Source organism: Larimichthys crocea, chromosome VII (genome assembly GCF_000972845.2).
Source record: "Larimichthys crocea isolate SSNF chromosome VII, L_crocea_2.0, whole genome shotgun sequence".
Lineage (NCBI taxonomy): Eukaryota > Metazoa > Chordata > Actinopteri > Sciaenidae > Larimichthys > Larimichthys crocea.
Genome location: NC_040017.1, coordinates 8373297 through 8392087, shown reverse-complemented (window position 1 = coordinate 8392087; position 18791 = coordinate 8373297). Strand labels below are relative to the sequence as shown.

Genomic DNA, 18791 nt, shown 5'->3' with positions numbered 1-18791 from the left:
TGGGAATGAGGGCTGAGGGAACAGGGAGGTAAGATTAACGATTGCAGCGAAATGCAATAGCCTTCCCAGAAGAAATGACCTTGAGTTTATCACATGCCCTCTGTGTGAAATATACTATATATATTTTTTTTCAAAGTGTTTCTCACTAATATGTCTGCACAAAGATAGAAATACAGAAAGCAGATGCCCATAATATGTTATGTTCAGTATATAGTTCATTAAAAGATCCTGACTGTTTGCGATCTGACCCCAGACAAACCGCATCGCTCGGATCCTGGCAGGCAGCAAGAAGAAGATCTGTACAAAGAAACCTCGCTTCATGTCTGCGTGCGCTCAGCTCATCATTGCCTTCCTCCTCATACTGCTGCAGCTGAGCATCATCGTGGCTCTCTTTCTCATGGAGCCACCTGAGGTAAGCTGTGTGTGTAGGCGTGCGTCATTGCAAGAGTGGCTCGTTGACAGACTGAAGAACGCGACTAATTAACAAAGAATTGAAAAGGTAGATTTTTCTATTATGTCACTGATGTTTTTAAGACTCTTCGACACACAGGAGTAGATTGATTAAAAGGTATCACACTGTTTGAACTTCGACTAATGCATTTTTTCTTCTTCATCCAAAGCACTTAAACATTGTGGTCAGTCTTTGCCAGACTTTAAATATTTGCCATCGGATGTTGGCAGTGTAATGAATGGCAGTGTTAGTTTGTTAGATCTCCTTAATTGCCACTGTTGTTGCTTATTTAACAAACATCATTCACAGTTTCCTGGAAGAAAATAAATAATGCCTGTAGCAAATCCTTCTTTAAGCTTTTTAGCATTGTCATGGCTCATTTCCTCCTCTGTCGCTACAGGTGATCCATGACTATCCCAGCATCCGCCAGGTCAACCTCATTTGCAACACCACTAACCTGGCCGTGGTTGCCCCGCTGGGATACAACTGCCTGCTCATACTCAGCTGCACCTTCTATGCCTTCAAGGTACTGAAGTATTTGTAACTAATGTTCATTGCTACCTAAAAAGGCATGTGTACTCTTGCTTTATATGGCTATATGTTAGAAAACACAGACATAATGTGAAAAGCAATGATTGAAGCACTGTTTGTGTTTACTGTTTTACAACCTTTCAACACCGAGCACATTATAAAGTGAGTGTTTGATTATCAGTAGCCTGCAATCATCCATTTTCTGTAGAGTGCAAGAGCAGGTAGGTAGACAAAAGCTGATATACACTGCACGTCAAGTAAATAAATTAAATGTATGAACGCCGCAGCAAACTGAGGAATGGTTCTCACTCCATCTTTCACTTGCACATAACGGGGAGGTTAGCAGCAGTGTCCACAGAAGGATTCAACAACGGTAGTATTTGCTCACTTCTGTTTTCTCTCTGGCACCTTCTCTCTCTCCAAGACACGCAACGTCCCTGCTAATTTCAACGAGGCAAAGTACATTGCCTTTACCATGTACACCACCTGTATTATCTGGCTGGCCTTTGTACCCATCTACTTTGGTTCCAACTACAAAATCATCACCATGTGCTTCAGTGTCAGCCTCAGTGCCACTGTGGCTCTGTGCTGCATGTTCGTACCCAAGGTAAGTCCACAGTTTCTATTTTCCACTCATTCACTGCTTTGGTCCACACGTGTCAGTCTCCTTAAACATTAGGTTCTGCTTTAAACCTTTTTCTGATTTGCTCCACAGGTGTACTTTAATAGTGTATATTAGGGAAACACACTGGTTGTAATCAGTCTAAATCAGTTCACAAGATATATTTAACTGCAGGTAACCATAACAACAGTACTAACACTTCAAGCCACATTAAAAGTTAACACTTCTGTATAAAAAAATACTTTTTGGTCCCTCTGTGTTGTGAATATTTTACGTCTTTTGTCCTAGAAACGCTCTATACATTTATTTTTTATTACTCATCCTCCTGGCAAATGTCCTCATGTTTTTCATGCAGTACATATTTGTCGCTTGCAACCATATCGACAGTCTAACAGTAACCTTGTTATTAGAATAGTAAAGCACAGGCAGCACTCCCAGTAAACACCATGTAATTGAAAGTGAGTGTTCAAGTTAAGTTTCTGAATAAATAATTGGAAACCTGAAATTACATTATCCCCAAATGCCTGCATTATATTAAATATTATCACGCACCATGTTTTCTCCCACTTATAATAGTTAGATAATCCCGTGGAGCTTCAAGGAAAAAGTTTGTGCTTTAAAAACAGCGAAAATGCAATCGATAATAGCAATTAGCTGCTGCTTCTTTGGAGCATTGTGTTTTTATCTCTAAGAGTTTTACATTAAAAAAGTGAGTCACGACAGCCTTCACCACTCCTCTAAAAAGAACATTTATTAAAAGACTGTCTTGTGGAGACAGACATCAACATCAAATTATTTCCAAAAACAGAAGCGGTGATTTAGTCTTTGTTCTTTCTGTGCATTATTAAATGTAGCTTTTTTTTGGGACTGCTCTGCTATATTTAAATAACATATATCATGTTTTTTTTTTTTTTCATATCAGGTGTACATCATTCTAGCCAAACCAGAGCGTAACGTGCGCAGTGCCTTTACCACCAGCACGGTGGTGCGCATGCACGTGGGCGATGGAAAATCGTCGTCAGCCGCCAGCCGTTCTTCAAGTCTGGTCAACCTGTGGAAACGCAGAGGGTCTACTGGAGAGACACTCAGGTATGTGTGTGTGTGTGTGTGTGTGTGTGTGTGTGTGTGTGCATATATACACTAAAGGGCTTATTGGCCAGGTTAATGCCAGGTTACTCCTCACTTACAGTCAAAGGCACCATTTCTGTAATGGCCCCACTCTGAGACTATTTATGGTGTGTGTGTTTCTGTGTGTTGGTGTGTGTGTGTGTGTGTGTGTGCGTGCGCGCGTGCATGCGTGTGTGTTCGAGCTCTCAGCAAGATTGAACTCCCTTGAGTCCACTTGACTGTTCTTCTGACCCTATCATGAACTGCAGACAATTGCCTAATGGAGACATGGCAAAGAAGGAGAGAGTGAGAGCAGTGAATTGAGGAAGGCAGGGTAAAGAGAAATTTGGAAAGAGGAATCTGAATACATTGAGAGGAGAGAGGACGGAAGGAATGGGCAGAGACATGAAAAGCAAGGCGAAGAATAGGCTAATGGAAGTGTGAAAAGAAGAGACATAATAAGTTTCACACCCAGCTTAAAGCCATCCACAAGTCATCTACGGTGACAAGGAACCGATCAAAGGACACAAAGGGAGTGACGCACAGCCACTTGCTAGAATGAAAAGGGGAGAAAAAAGACAAGAACACACTTTCGTTTGTCAGCAGGTTACTTCAGCTCACCCCGCTTGGCAGGCAAGATTTCAATCACGCTCTTATGAGAAATGTCAGGAGTGTTTCCATCTTCGTCCTTTCATTCCCCTCTTCTCCTCTCCTTCTCTTTTGGTCCTGTCTTCCTCTGTGGGTGGTGGTAATTGGCACGGCTGTCTATCTCCTCAGTGCAGGGCTGGAAGCTGTTGCCTTGACAGACATGAAACCAGCAGAACAGAAGAGAAAAAGAAGAAATATTTAAAGGAGATATTTGACTGATGTTTGAACCAAACGTTTGAACTGGAGAGTGTGTGGTTGACCTTCACCACACACCTGAGCTGGATATGGTAACTGTAAGATAAGCTCAATCAGGTTTCAGCAGGCCTGATCTGGTCCCACCTGCCTCCAAAGCCTTCTGTAGTCCCGTCCTATATGAGTAGATCACAGCACTCTGTATGTGTGGAAGCAGGTTGACATGTGCAGCATATGTACATGCGTGTGTGTGTGTGGACGTGCATATGTGTGGACGTGACTATCACAGAGTCTCCAGGGTGATTTGAGTTCTTTTCACCCCTAGCCACGGTGGTGTGAGGTTTAATCAGAAGTCCCACTATAGATTAATCACACTAATTAACCTGACAAAGGGAGGAGAGAAAAAAATAGGGAGGGATAGAAGCAGGGGACAGTGCTGTGACTGATGTGAAGCAGAGAAAAGAGGAAAAAAGATAGGATAGAGGAAGAGAGAAGCTGACAGAGAAAAATGAAGAAACACACTGTCGGAAGAAATAGAACAGAAGATTTATTGTAATGAAATTGCTCCGCATATTTAGTCTAACTGATTTTCTGTGGTTAAGTCAAGGCTATAGTTAAATATGTTTGGATTTAATAATGCTAATTGATGCCTTTTAGATTTGCTCCACAAAATACATTTAATTGTTGTTGTTGTTGTTGTTGTTTGACATTATAGTATTTTATCATGTAGAAAAAAAACACAATAAATTTAACATTTACTGGAGAAACAAAAATATAATTTTACAAGCTGCTATAACTAGCTATAACAGTAAATGATTTAGTCTACAAAGAAATCTCACATGTACATTCGAAATAGATATAAAATTATACAAAAATAATAAATTACATAACTACTGTATTTAATTTAATGAAATGGCTGAGTGAGGTTCAATATGTTGATGTTGCGGAGAGAGAGTCTGCTGTTGGAAGAAGTGAAAGAAATGTTTAAAATGTAATAATATTATTCTCTTTTTTCTGGACCTATACACAATGTTAAACATGTACAGCTCAGAAATTTTTACTTTTTACTGTATCTAATCTAAAAATATAAAAAATAATAAAAGTGTTTGTATCTTCTCATTTATATTTTTATATCAGAATTGTTGTTTGCTTTTGACAAAAACAAATGACATAATAAACTTCGAATTAACCTCAGAGTACTAAAAACAACGCCCCCTTTCTTTCCATTGCCTTCCTGTCCTCCAGCTCCAATGGTAAATCGGTGTCTTGGGCGCAGACGGAGCGCAGCGGTTCACGTGGCAACCACCTCTGGCAGCGGCTGTCCTTCCACATCAAGAAGAAGGAGAACAATCAGACTGCCGTCATCAAGCCCTTCTCTAAAACTTCTGAGGAGCGTTACTGTGGAGGGGGAGACATGCCCCCGCACATCCCTCTGCCCTCCCTCCCCTCCATGTCGTCCCTGCCCAGTCATCCTGACTCCGTCACAGACAAGACCCTCTATGAGCTGTCTGAAGCAGAGGAGCGATACTCGATCACCTACCGGCCGCAGACGCCTTCGCCGATCAGCACGGTCAGCCAGAGGCTCGGGGCAGGTTTTGTGGAGGAGCCTCAGATGACTGCTATTCCACAGTACCCGAGCAGCATCTGCAGCAGTGGTAGCGGCAGCAGTTGTGGTCCTTCCAGCAGTGGCTCCGGTGTCGCCGGGAGTGACGGTCGATTGGTTGCCATGGACGATCGCCCGGGAGTGCCCCAGAGTTCACTGATGGATCAGATCAGCTGTGTGGTGAACCGCTTCACGGCCAACATCACAGAGCTCAATAGCATGATGCTGTCACCCTCTCCGACGCACTCGCACACCACGCACAAACACACACCTCCTTCGCCTCACCCCACTGACCCATACCTGTTGCCCCGTGAAATCCAGATGCCCCCGACCCTCACCACCTACGCTGACGTCCAGCCCCTCCCACCCGTGGAGTCCAGCTTGGGGGGCCGGGGTGGCTGTCTGGCTCACCCTATGCCTCATTCACCTTACCCCCTGCCACCTCCTCACCCCCAGGCCTCCCCATCTCTTTCCCCAATGCGAGGAGGACTGATCACCTGCCTCGCTGACTCCCCTCTGAGGAGGGCGGAGTTGGAAGATGAGCTCATTGCTTTGACTCCGCCGTCGCCTTTCCGCGATTCCCTGGCATCTAGTAGTGGCTCACCTATCTCAGAGACAGGTCTGTGTCTCCCCCCAGTCCCCTCCCATCCTCCCCCTTCCCCCCCTTCGCCCAGGTACAGCAGACTGACGCTCAGAAACTACAGCCAGAGTTCATCCTCACTGTGAGGCAGAGATGACGAGTAAAGAAAACACAGAAGCGAAGGGGAGCACTCGGCTAACATGAGAAAAGAGGATGGAGAGATTGAAATCCATTCGTCCCTTCATGGAGTAAAAACCTGAAGTAAAGGAGTCATGGACGGCTGGTTTGTGAAGACACCAAGCTGTGACAGTCTTGCTGTGTTTGTGTTTACATGTTTGCGGTGAGATGCAAGTATAAAAAGCTTGCCCACGTTGTGTTTCCTTAGTGCTGTTTCTCACAAGTGGAGTGTGAGGAGTTGAAAAACTATAACTCTGCAGTGTTTTGGTGTCAATTTTGGTAAAGTCAGAAAGGTCTAGAGCGACGTGTCAGTTAGGTTTGGGTAGTGGCCTTAAGGTAACATGGCTATCAACTAATTAGAGATTGTGTGTGTGTGTGTGTGTGTGTGTGTGTGTGTGTGTGTGTGTGTGTGTCTGAGTGTGTCTGAGTGTGTCTGAGTGCAGGGGTATAGTTTTGCTGTATCTTAGGTAATGAGTGGTACTGTAATTGCATCATGTCAGCGAAGAGTGTTGATGAGGTAAGACTCCTAAAGCCTGTATGGACTTAACAGAGGCGATTAAGGGCACATATATATTTACACACACACACACACACACACACACACACACACACACACACACACACACACACACATACAATTAAGGGAAATCACTGTAAATATCTAAGAGGTTCTGGATTTTTCTGTGGTGACAAAATCCAACATGCTTCTGACAAAAGTGCATTGTGTTTCTCACAAAAGCATCTTTCTACTCATTCAGCTCTCCAATCTGTTCCCACCACGTAGCTTTCTTTTCCTCAGTCCCTCTTTCTCTTGCTGCTTTATTTCATCCTGCCAGTATTTCAGTATTTTCTACTCTTTTCACTTTGTTTTCTTCAGAAGTTTGAATGTATATTTTCTACATGATTCCTGAAGTAGTTGGGACCAAACCTTTTTGTACCCGTCTGTCTGTGACTTGAGAAAGAGGGAGAGGAGGGATTGACAAGTCCAGGCCTTGTGTTACCATCAACATCTTAGTCATTAAATCTTGTACAGGTGGATTGTTGGCAGAAATCTGACCTCAACGTTTATCTTCAGTGTTCAACGTTTAACAGAGCATTATGTAAGGCTTAGCTGGATATCTGTCATGACATTTTCTCTTTACAGTGTGTCTGCAGGACACAAGTGTCACTCTGTTTTATCAACAGAGGTATTTGAATGGGATTAATTGGAATCACAAACATCTCTTATGTGAGTGGGCTCAGATTGATAGATTCAAGCTGGGAGAGAGCCTCCTCCTCCTCCTCCTCCTCCTCCTCAGCTTCATCTGTTGCACAGTTTCTAAGAATATTTTATTTTTCTTTTAAACAAAGAGGGGCAGAACAACAAAAGAGGTTCAAATTGAATGGACAGACATGAGAATAATATCATCTGAAATACAGAAGCAAATCAGTGGATTGCCAGAATTTGAATCTATTGGCCTAATGAGACTAATCCCAAATGTCAGGCTTCCTGGACTGAAAAAAAATGCTGCGAGTGAACGTAATCCAGCTGGTAATTACATCTTCTATTTCTATTTGGCCATACAGTATATCATTGCTTTGGAGACAGGGTTTTGTTATATGGAGAGAGCATAAAGTTAAAACTTCAGCACAAGATGTTCATGCATCTTAATATTCCAGTCATAACTGTCTGTGCAGATGGGTAAATGGAGCTGAACTTGCAAAATACTGCAAAAACCTAAGTATCTAATCTGGCTCTTTAAGATTTGTGTCAAAACCTTATACTTTTAAATGGAGTATTGTACTTAACATGTGCCAACACTTAAAATTTGTGAGTACTCAGAGCAGTACTGGGATATAAAATGTGCAGATGAATGCATTCACTAAGATGCTTTTGAGAAATGGGGCCTTGGCTTTGTGTCAGCTCCCTCCGCAGAGGAAAACACTCAGCAAAGTCAATAAAAAAAACTTGAGTCAGAAGATTGTGATACACAACACAAACATTTTTAGACATTTTATGAGGAATGTCGGCAGCAAAGACATGGATCGCTATATCTGACTTAATTAAAGATAATTGGGCTGATGGTATCACAACAAAACTCAGTATTATTGTCCATCACAATCTCCATATTTTCCGCAGCATATGTATTCATCTGCTGTGACAGCTGCCTGATGTCTGTCTGATTTCTCCTTGTGAGTGTAGTATTTTTGCTCTACAGTAGCCAGCAAGAACAAACTCAGACAAAGTGATTCTGTAAATACTAAGGGCATGCAAAGACAGTTCTGTTTTGTTTCAGATGAAAGTAATTTTATTTACATATCAACAAAGGTGAAAAAAAAGAAGAAAAAAAAGACATTTTTGAACTATGTTATGACATCATACAGTACCGATATGTGTTACGACTACAAAAACTGTGTTACTACTCTGAATGTGTGAGTGACCATTCCTATTCAAATGTCTTGTAATTCAACAATATAATAATAATAATATTAATATGATTATTGTGCCAAAGGGGTTAGTGTGGGTCTAGCTTACTAGCTTGTGGGTAAATAAGTGGTTTCATAAAAAAACAGAAAAAAATATAAATGTAAAACTGTTTCTATTGTTTTGGATATTTTCTATATAAATATTCCACATTTTCCAGTGTAAAAGCAATATTATCCATACGTATACAAGGTGCACATCTGAGGGGGTTTCTTAAATCATAATCAAAGTTTTAGATTGTTGTTCTTTTTCATCCTTCTGCAATTTGTGGTGGACAATTCAACGGAGGAGATGGCAGGTAGAGAAGTTGACGTCTTTCTTTGCATTTTCTCTGAATCTTTATGTGATGAGAGGGACACGTAATCATTTCTCGTAACATAAGATGGTGCGATTCCCTGATTTTGCAGTGCTATCTTCTTGACATGTAGTTCCACATTTCCCACCGTGTATTCCTGGTTCAGCCTCTGATCTAAACTTTTAGTCACAGTCCAATTAACCAATGACATAGCTGCAGTGTGAGGTACTTCAGGGGCTGATCTGTGTGTGCCATTAATTGGTTTTTAATTGTTTTTGTTTTTTTTAAGTGTTCCAGTTAATTAAGACGCAAACCTGGTCTGGTGTAGATACAGCATGTCTCTACAACTCAGAGCAAGACTATGTGGGGGAAAAAAATCTATGTGGATACGCACAATCAACATCTGAGATAATTGTACAGAGACTTTTGCTCATGATAGGGATAGAAATTTACACCTGAAAAAAGCATGAAACAAGAACTGTCGGTCATAAGTGTTGACATAAATGGTTCCTGTCTCAAAGTGCTGTCTGTGCATCATTACCTCCACGTCTACTTGTGTAATTTAAACAATCTGGGCTCTGACCTGTTGTCAAAAAATGAAGGAGTGCTATTGTTGAGATGTTGCTGAGGAGGAGAGCTGCTGTCACTGACAGTGTTTAAAACATGCTGAGAGAGTAACAGAAAGCTTGCTTCAGCACTTCGGCTGCGTGTTATCAGCCCCCTGGGTGAGGCTCGACAGTTGTGTACTACCTCTGCAGAAAAAGACAGGATCAGCTCTTACATCTACCGCTATCTTATTCTCTTTAATGCTTCAGTTCTGTGACGTCTTATATTACAGCCACGCATGACCAATAATACGTAGCAGCAGGCTTATTTTGAACAGGAAAAGTTAAACTAACAGAGACATGGCTTCATTTAAAAAAAAAAAAAAATGCAGGTATTGATTTTTTTAAGCTCAACATAAACTCACTGAGCCACAGGGAGATCGAATTTAATCTGTCATCTACTGTAGCATTTTTATAAAATACGATTTCAGGCCCTCTTTGCATTTGAATCCAATCTCCTTAGTTGTCAGGGACTTTTTCTTTTTTTTTCTTTTTTTTTTAAACCTGGTGGAGATTTAAAAAATACCCAGTATGGAAACGAAAGAAGTCAAGTTAAAGTACAGGAGTGATGCAGAAGGCAGAGTTTGTTGACAGACTGCGAGCTTTCTGCGATAGTACCATTGCTCATTGCATTTTAAGCCTACCTCAAGGATCAGAAAAAGCTACCACTCACATTAATCTGGGGTTGATCTCAGTCACAGATATTTCCCCTCGTATTCTAGCCAAAACATGATGGTTATGAGTAAAATCTTATCCTCTCCAGGAAGGTGATCTCTTGATGACGTCCACCTAAAATGCTGTCGACTGACTTATTTTCCTAAATGCACTCTAAAGAATTGGATTGATAATCCCTGCGCTCAAAAATACTTTTAATCCAAGCATGCTCATCTGCTGTTGGGAGAGAAAAAGACACAAGGTCATTTATTTTATACCTTTTTGAATGAAAATATAAAACCAGCCCACAGTCCATCAAGGGCTCCCTCTTTTCTCTCAATCCTTAAATCCTGGTTTAGGGGCAGATATATACGTAATCATAGGGCTCTGTCACACATTTGTTAGCACTGTACACAAGCCTGGGTTTAAGGATGCAGTTTGTAATTTGTGGAAAGCTGCATCTGTGGGCAGATTGGTGATTGGTGACTGAAGGACCCAGAGTATCACGAAACGTTTAATTTTGGGCTCCATCAATCTGACTGTCAGTGCTGTGTGATGGATCAGCCTCTCCCCCCTGTCCTGCTTGAATATTTGTTTGATTTGATACAGAAAACCGAACTATGTTTACTGTGTAAACACTGCATAGGCATATGGTTGTATGCGCTGTAAGGACAGGCTGGGAGAAGTTTGTTTTGTCAGCCCGCTGTCACAGGCTCTCACATAATTATTATAATGTGTCATGATGATGGACACCTTTGTGAGTGTAATTTTGTAGATATCACAAATCTCCTCTTACCTTTTAACAGTGTTAATGAAGTGAGTAAATCACAGCATGTTTATGCGAGGTAATAAGAGTGTTGTCCTAAACCACACCCAGACTCTCTGCCCTCTACCTGCCAAGCGATAAATCCATTTATGTTAATGCCATTCTCAGTGTTTTTATTTTTCTCGCACACAAATCAAACTGATAAGCAGAATGAATAAAACCCTAATGACACCCATTATGGAGTAAATATTGATAACTGAGGATCGACACCTGGCCCTGCTGCTGTTGAGAATGGCACATTCAGACTGAAACGTGTATTTACACTTGATGTGCAGACTGAGGCAAAATGTACTCTATAGACAGTACCTGCGGTGTCAGCACAAACTAAAGGCGTTTACACTCTCATCTAAATTGTACACAACATTGTAAAATGTCTGCATACCGGATGAATCCACTTTTGCCGCAGACGGTTTAATGAAACTGACAACTAGATGTCTTAAAAAATCATCAGTATTTTTGTAAGTTTGTCTGAAGCTGCTGATTTGAATGTTGCTTTTTATAACAAAGTAAAGAGCATGTGTGTGTTTTAATATGCGGTGGTTTCCTCAGCCAATAGATTAAAATGATTTAGGTAGTCGGAGTAGGTTATATAGTGCAGAGGAGGTGGAGTTAAGTTCTGTATTATATTGATTACAAGTAAGAGAGGAGTTTGTGTTAATTTATTTGACTTCAGGATTTGAGAGAAAATGGAATAACTTATTAAGCAGGTCTGTGTATGTCTGTAGGGCATTATTGTTTTGCATACAGAGCAGGCGCGTTGCAGAATTTACAGTATTGTGTATTGATGGTTTGTGAAATATTTAGTTGAAAAAAACCCCAACTCATATTTCTAAAATCCCATATTTCTATTTCTAAGAGTATTAAACCAAACTGAGCTGTGATATTACACCACATAACTCAGAGGTATCCATTGCAGGGCATGTAGTTGATTTTCTTTTGAACATGGTTTCATGCTGTGTTCTTTTTATACTCTTCATAGTCCTGCTGTGGACACAAACCCAAAGGAAATCTCCATTAATACCCATACTTTAAATTCTGATAAGATTCTATTTTGTGTTTGACAGTAGTTTGTTAGAGATGGATCGATAAGGAGATGAATGTTGCCTAGAAGTGATGTTTACATTCTTACTGAGATAATCGAGATTATCCCGTTTAATTACTGATTTCAGCTGTTGTGATATTCTACAAGCTTGTAAGCAAATGTGCGTGTTTTGCGTTTTTTCAGAAACACTGAGGCAAATGATCTGAGAAGAACACAAATTTGACTTATTGTCAACAAATCCAACTCATCTGCATATAAATTAAGGCGCCGTGTTCCAATCTGCTTACAACACTGATTTATAAAAACCTTAATACGACCAAGCTCATTGGAGCGGTTATTTCTTCATTTTGATGAAAAGAAAATGATGATGGGTTACTATACACATAATTAAAAGGGGAGTGGAATGAGCTGAATCCCCTATACTGAGAGTGCAGAATGTAACAATGTATCTTGATTTATTTATTGACTCCAGGCAGAAAATGGCTAAATGTTATACTAGTTATTTATTTAAAAAATAACCACAAAGTCAGGCTTGAATAGCAGCGTATCCTCCACAGACTTGGTGGTGTTTTATCACAGCATTGTTAACATAGGCTCCTCCACTCAGTGCCAACTTTTTATTTTAAGTGCTACTGCATTTTTTAATTATTATTTTTTTTACACACGGGTGGATAACTACTGCACTACAGAAATTTTGATTAAACTGGTGAAAATTAAAATGACATAAATATATGTATTGTAAACTGCTTATCAATGGCATTTTCTAAAGGAGGCCTTGTAGTGTTTATCCACCCTTAGGGATATTTGATAGTTAATGAATTACTTTGAATGAACATGACTTTTAAAGCTTTGTGGTTTGTTTTTCGCTTTTTGTTTCCCTCTGATGTTCAGAACTGTAGAATGTAATTTGACGCTTTATATTGGTGTGATAATGGAAGATGGTTTTATATTTGGATATTTAATTCTCTATTTAATATTTTCACTCAGCTTTGTGAAATGTGCAATGTGAGAATATATGGCTCTAGCTGTTTGGAAAATACAGTATGTTTCTAAGTGGCTTTTTAGTGGGGGGTTGTAGACGTCTACTTCAGGCAGATTTTTATGTTCGATTACTGTTTTCACCCACAAATTAGCTTTAGACTTGCCTCAGGCTTTATAAAATGGTTTATTCCCAGAAAGGTTTGATATTTAATGCATCTAAAGGATTGTACATTGTTTGTCACTGACACTGGGGCCTCGTTCACAGGCTTTCTGGGCACTCCCAACAGACCTGGCAGTTGTTTTTGCCAAACAAAGTTCTTCTCATCTCCCAATTAATGAATCTTTATCTTCTCAATCCAAATTGGCCCACAGTGATGCCTGTGAAGACAGCTCTCTGGGCTAATCTGTGGCCATTGGGAACAGTAAAGAGAACAGAGAGTGGGCAGTTTTAGCAGGATGCTCCCTCTACCTTTAATATAACTACACAGTGTTTTGTCAAAGGACACAAGAAACGAGTCCAGAGCGAGGCTTCACATCATCTGTGGACGTGTCTTTTTTGTTGTTGTTTTGGAGCAATAAAAAAACACATTTAACATTGCATGATTAAAGAACTAGCCAATAAATATGCTTATTTATCTGCTATGAAATTCCCCACAAAATTGTGGGTATAATCCATAAATATGGTTCATTATTGTCGGTGTGTATCGTAGGTGATGTTTTCGGGGGTTGATACCACACATGCTGTAAGACCAGAAGTATCAGCTGGCAAAAAAATGTTTGATTAAAAACAACTTCTCATGATATTTCACAGCACTGTTGTCCTTTGTATCCCATAGGGCTGTTTTACTCTGATTCCTCTGTTCTTGCTTTTCTCGCTTTGTTGTAAGTGGAAGGAACTCATGAACAAAGAAGAGATGCAAGACAGGAAGTGCAGATGCATTAATGGGATCTGAGAAGAACCTCAAGCCTCCAGAAGCCTGTGCAAAAGGGAAAACAGTGAGCACTAGAAGTCAGACGAGCATAAGGCAGCTCTAGCTCGCTGCACATCCATATTACCAGGATTTTATAACTGTGTTGGGTAAGGAAATAGATTCAGTCTTTTGTTGAGCACTTATTCCTCTCTCCAGAAATACTGTGCTGCCACAGCACTTTGCCATTAACAGGTGTATTTTTAAAAGTCACCATAGCTTGACTCACTGTCAAACTCTCACTCACAGCACCAAGACAGAGCTAGAGTAGCCCTCTTAAAATGGAACAAAAACATCACAGGGCATTTGTGTATTCTAGATGAAATGGTTCTCTTTGTGTTTTTCTCTTACTGGGATCTAATCAACAGTTCGTGGACCCTCTGGTTAGTGTGACTAGCATACAGCAGTGCTGTAGAGTGGGATATGGTGTGGGGGCGAAAACCTAACAAAGAAAGAAAAGGTTTTGTTTTTTGTTTTCTTTTGCCATTGATAAATCATTGTGTAAGTGTACTACAGAGTACCTTTGAATCATTATTGAAATCATTATTAAAAAACTCTGATTAACCCCCTTGTCTTTTCCATCTTTTTTTTAGTAAATTGTGATATAACGAGACAGTTCCAGTTATTTTACTCCACACTAAGATGCAGCATACAGAGCATGCAGTCAACACCTCTTTGAGTTGAGAAAGTATTTTTCACACCTTACATTTCCAGTATCATGTGATTTTATTTCATCCATTAGTTGGAAAAACTCCCAGTTTTATCGCCCACATTAAATGAACTCAACAGTCTGTGAGTCTCTGGCCTACATGTTGAACCCAGTCAGTGGAGGCTGCTAGACAGCGCCCTGACAGCTCCTATGATATTTGCATCCTCCTCCATCTACTTCAATGTCACAGTGACGTGGCAGCCACCATGCCAGATTAATACAGCTCCGCTCTGAAACAGCCCCCAAAACATTTCACTCATTTAACTGAAGGCGTACAGGTCAGGACAGTAAAGTTACCCTGCCATCTTTCATTCTCTAATCCCATCTCCTCCCGGTCTCCCCAATTAACCTTCTTCCCACCATCCTTTATTTTATTTTTCTAATCGCTACAGAAACTGGTCTCTCCAAGTGACACGCTATTCAAATAAATGGAAAGGAAAATAAATAAATGGTAGGAATATGAAAAAGGGGGAATAAAAGACTAGCAGGTATACAACATGTTTTTGTATTACAGTTGAGGCAATTTGGGCAGTGATCAACATGTCATTGTTGGATTTATTCAAGTATCTGCTGTAACTGCATCAGTATTAACTTCTGATAGTGTTCATGTGTGTCTGTGTACAGCAAAATTTCTATAACTGGCTGCTGACTGTAGAAGAAAACGATTAAGCGTATTTCAATGTTGAACTATTTCTAACTTTAACTTTATAACTTTAACTGCAATCAGTGATTCACACAAGAGCATCAAAGATCATAATAATACCGTCCGTAAGTGTCTCAGCCTGCATGTTTCAAGTGACGGAAAAATGTGATTGTGCCATTTAAAGTCAAATGAACATTCAGTTTGAGCCACTCACAATTACTGCCCCCAGCTGGCTGCCAGCCGATCCAATCAGATAAGCAAGGGCCTGTCATGGAGCTGTCATGGACCAGCTGGCAATTCGAGGCGGCTGCATCTTTAAAGACCCAGAGACCCCTGGTATGATCTCTGAAGCCTTGAAATGTCTCTAGAGAGTATGAGTTTTTGCATGGCATTAAAAAAAAGAAAAGAATAGAATCAAACAAGGTAAGACGGTGAGTAATCTTAGTACAGCATCCCACAACATAGATTTACTGTAGTCAGTGTTGTTTGTTCCCATGTAAATGGTATGTTGGCTCTATATATAAAGTCTGCGTGGGCAAGAGGTGTCAGTGTGTTGTTATCAGTGAGTGTCAGGATGTGCGTGGACATATATTTGCAGCATGTATATACATAGTTATGCATGTGTGGGCATGGACATATGTAGATGAAGGTGAAAACATCATTCCACAGTGCACACTTCTGTTGTGTGGAGGTGTATGCGTATGGCTGAGGTAACTGACCGTGAAGCCACTCCAGAGGACTTAATTTAAATGTGAAGGATGTAACATTAACACCACAAGGTTCGAGTGGCCAACTCCACTCTGTGATGGAGTGGCTCCACCCACACCTCCGACTTAATGAAACGCTGCTCTTGGATTCTTTTCCCCGAGTGATGAATGCGGGTAACAGAGCACAGAAAAAGCAGGGAAAAGGGTGTTAGTACTGCTGAGAGATGTCATTAGACACAATATGAACCGTTAAACCCTTTCAGCTGAAATTATCACATAGCTGCCATCAAGTGGGACTAAAACATGATTAGCTCACTGACTGAAAGTTTTTTCCTGGTGACAGAAAAACAACACGAGGATCCAAGTGGTTTTCAAACAGCATATAATATAGAAATAAAAAGCAATTTAGTCTTGGACGTTCATCATGTATTTAACAGCTTCGAACATTACTCAACCACTCTAAACTAGGAACCGGAGTGAACAGTTTCATTAATTCCTTTTATTATTACACTTATGTTATTCATTCAGAGTTAAATTTGCATATATAGCGCGTTAACCTGTACAATGGCTGCTGCAGTTTATAGGGAGTGAGAAACTGTGCAGGGACTACAAAGAAGGGAAATGTACATGGCATGCTTATTATGCTCATACACATATTGCACAACTGTAAAACACATTCAGGCTAGAGCTGCAGTCATTTTTCCAAGCACAACCAAATATTCTGTAGGTTCAGCTTCTCAGATGTGAGGATTGTCAGGCCTAGACTCAAAAGGAGGACTCCGATGCAGAGATATCACCAACAGGGTGGAACTTTATTAGGAATACTCCAACACTGAGCGACTCAAAAATAGACTATAAAAATTACACAAAAGATACTATTCAAGAATATACTCTACAAAACCAAAACCACTCTAAAGAGGGAAAAAAACGTAAAAAGCAACAAAAAAGGTAACAAAAATCACTCCACAAGGGGAGGACAAAAGCTAAACCGCTATCAAACTGAACAGAAATCAATGACATAATACTATGAAATTTACAACAAAAAAATCACTCAGGTGGAGGCAGAAACAACAACACACGTTACGTAGCAAAGCAAGGAAGCTCAAGGACTGTGGGAATGACTGGCTGGGGTGAACGAAAAGAACGAAACCCTCTGGCACAAGACAAAGGGAGAATATATACACATGGTAATGGGGAACAGGTGGAAACAATCAGGGCGGGGAAGACAATCAGACCGGTGACACATGAGGAAAGGCAAGTGACCTGAAACGAGAGGAGAGTTATCTTTCAAAATAAAACAGGAAATGACAAGACAAGACAAAAACCCAGCTTGACCTCACCGTGTGACAAGGATCAACTGATTTTCTCTTTGTTACACCACTTTAAGGCACCACAATCGGCTTTGGGAAACTGTGATGGAAGTTTACGTTGTACCTTTTTATGGCATTGTATTGACCAAATTGAAAAACTATTAATCTCTGTCACACAATGTCTGTTGTAGATCCCAAGTGTGTATTTGCACAAGAAACTGAACAACATAAGTAAGGAAAGCCACAGCAAGAGGACGACAAACTGAGCGCAGAGGAGAAGGATAGAAGAAGAGAAAGTGTGAGATTGAAAGAGAGAAGGAAGAAACCAAGCAGGGAACAAATCTGTGGCTGCCAATATAGCAGAACTGAAAGTCACTTGAGTTTTAATTTCCTGCCAGTGGAAGTGAGAACAATATCAAGATTGAAACACGAGTTTCAATGAGTCACTCTTAGAGGGAGCTCAGTGGGCTCAGGCTGTTAACATTCATAACATCATGCCTCCGTCTCCGTCTCTCTGCTCCCTGCTCCTCATACTTTGCGTTATAGGCACACACACACACACACACACACACACACACACACACACACAGAGTAACATACACATGCCCACACCAATGCACACACACTTCCACACAAACACAATGTAATGGCACTAATGAGACTGCATGACTAATACCTCTTCAGTCCCTTCTTCAGTTGAGTGCTTATTATGGTCTGTCAAGGAGATGAGTCAGTCTATGTCATGGTTACCATGGTGATCAAAGCCTCCAGCACTTCCCTTAAGTGCCTGCTGGCTAAAATAAGCTCTTTAACCCCTTTAACCACAGACCTGTCGGGATACAGTGATAAATGCATTCACGAGCAAGCAGGCGAGTTGATTCTCTGAACTCTTTCAAATCAAAAGAGAATTTCCACACAGGGATTATAAGATTACCACAACATTATAAACAAGACGATAAAGTTGCAAATAGAAACTAAACAGCAGACTCAAAGACAGAAACAGAGATCAATAGTTTACATTAACTAATGAAAAATGTCACTTTTGGGGCTCAGGATCAGCCTCAGATTACTTCTGGGAGTCTCTTTAAATGTAGAGTATTTTGCTGCTGCTCCGCCTGCTACCAGCTCCTGCTGTGATGTCATTTGGTCTTTCAGGCTCATCACACAAGGCACCACAGATCTTGTTAATGTTTATCCACAAGCTATTCAATTTTCCAAACCCTACCATAGCGTAGAGTGCATGTGCTATAATTAAATGCAATGGGTAATTAAAGGTGCTGTAAGATTCTGAGACATTTTACATAGTGTTTTTCATGTTTTGCTAATTGGTGAACAGATTGTAACATAATTTGAAAATGTGCTCCTCCACGACTTTCCCTTCTCAGTTGCCTTGTTTGTGCTGCTGTCTTGACCAGGGCTCCCTTAGAAAAGAGATTTTGAATAAATAAAGGTAAATGAATACAAGTACAAGTACTTGACATTTCCTATAGTGGTACTTGGAGGAATCTATGAAATGTTTTTTTTTTTCAATGAAATAAAATAATTTAAACAATCTACAACATTTTAAATTAAACTAGGGAATCGCTCAAATGTAATTTAGGATATTTATTGTATTTCTTGAAATATCTTGTTTCAATATCAAAAAATACAAATAATGTATTGAATCATTTAAGTGA

General features: G+C 40.3%; 1 protein-coding gene across 2 annotated transcripts in view; it reads left to right on the top strand.

Moving 5' to 3' along the window:
• The window catches only part of grm5b (glutamate receptor, metabotropic 5b), a 66956-nt gene extending 52646 nt beyond the window's left edge, over nt 1–14310 (top strand). For both annotated transcript variants that reach the window (XM_010732302.3, XM_019254750.2), the window contains exons 14-18: nt 254–412; nt 852–977; nt 1407–1589; nt 2527–2693; nt 4797–14310. In XM_010732302.3, the coding sequence (XP_010730604.3) occupies nt 254–412; nt 852–977; nt 1407–1589; nt 2527–2693; nt 4797–5880 (1719 nt within the window). In that variant the 3' untranslated portion in view covers nt 5881–14310. The remainder of the gene's footprint in view (nt 1–253; nt 413–851; nt 978–1406; nt 1590–2526; nt 2694–4796) is intronic.
• The last annotated feature ends 4481 nt before the right edge of the window (nt 14311–18791 follow it).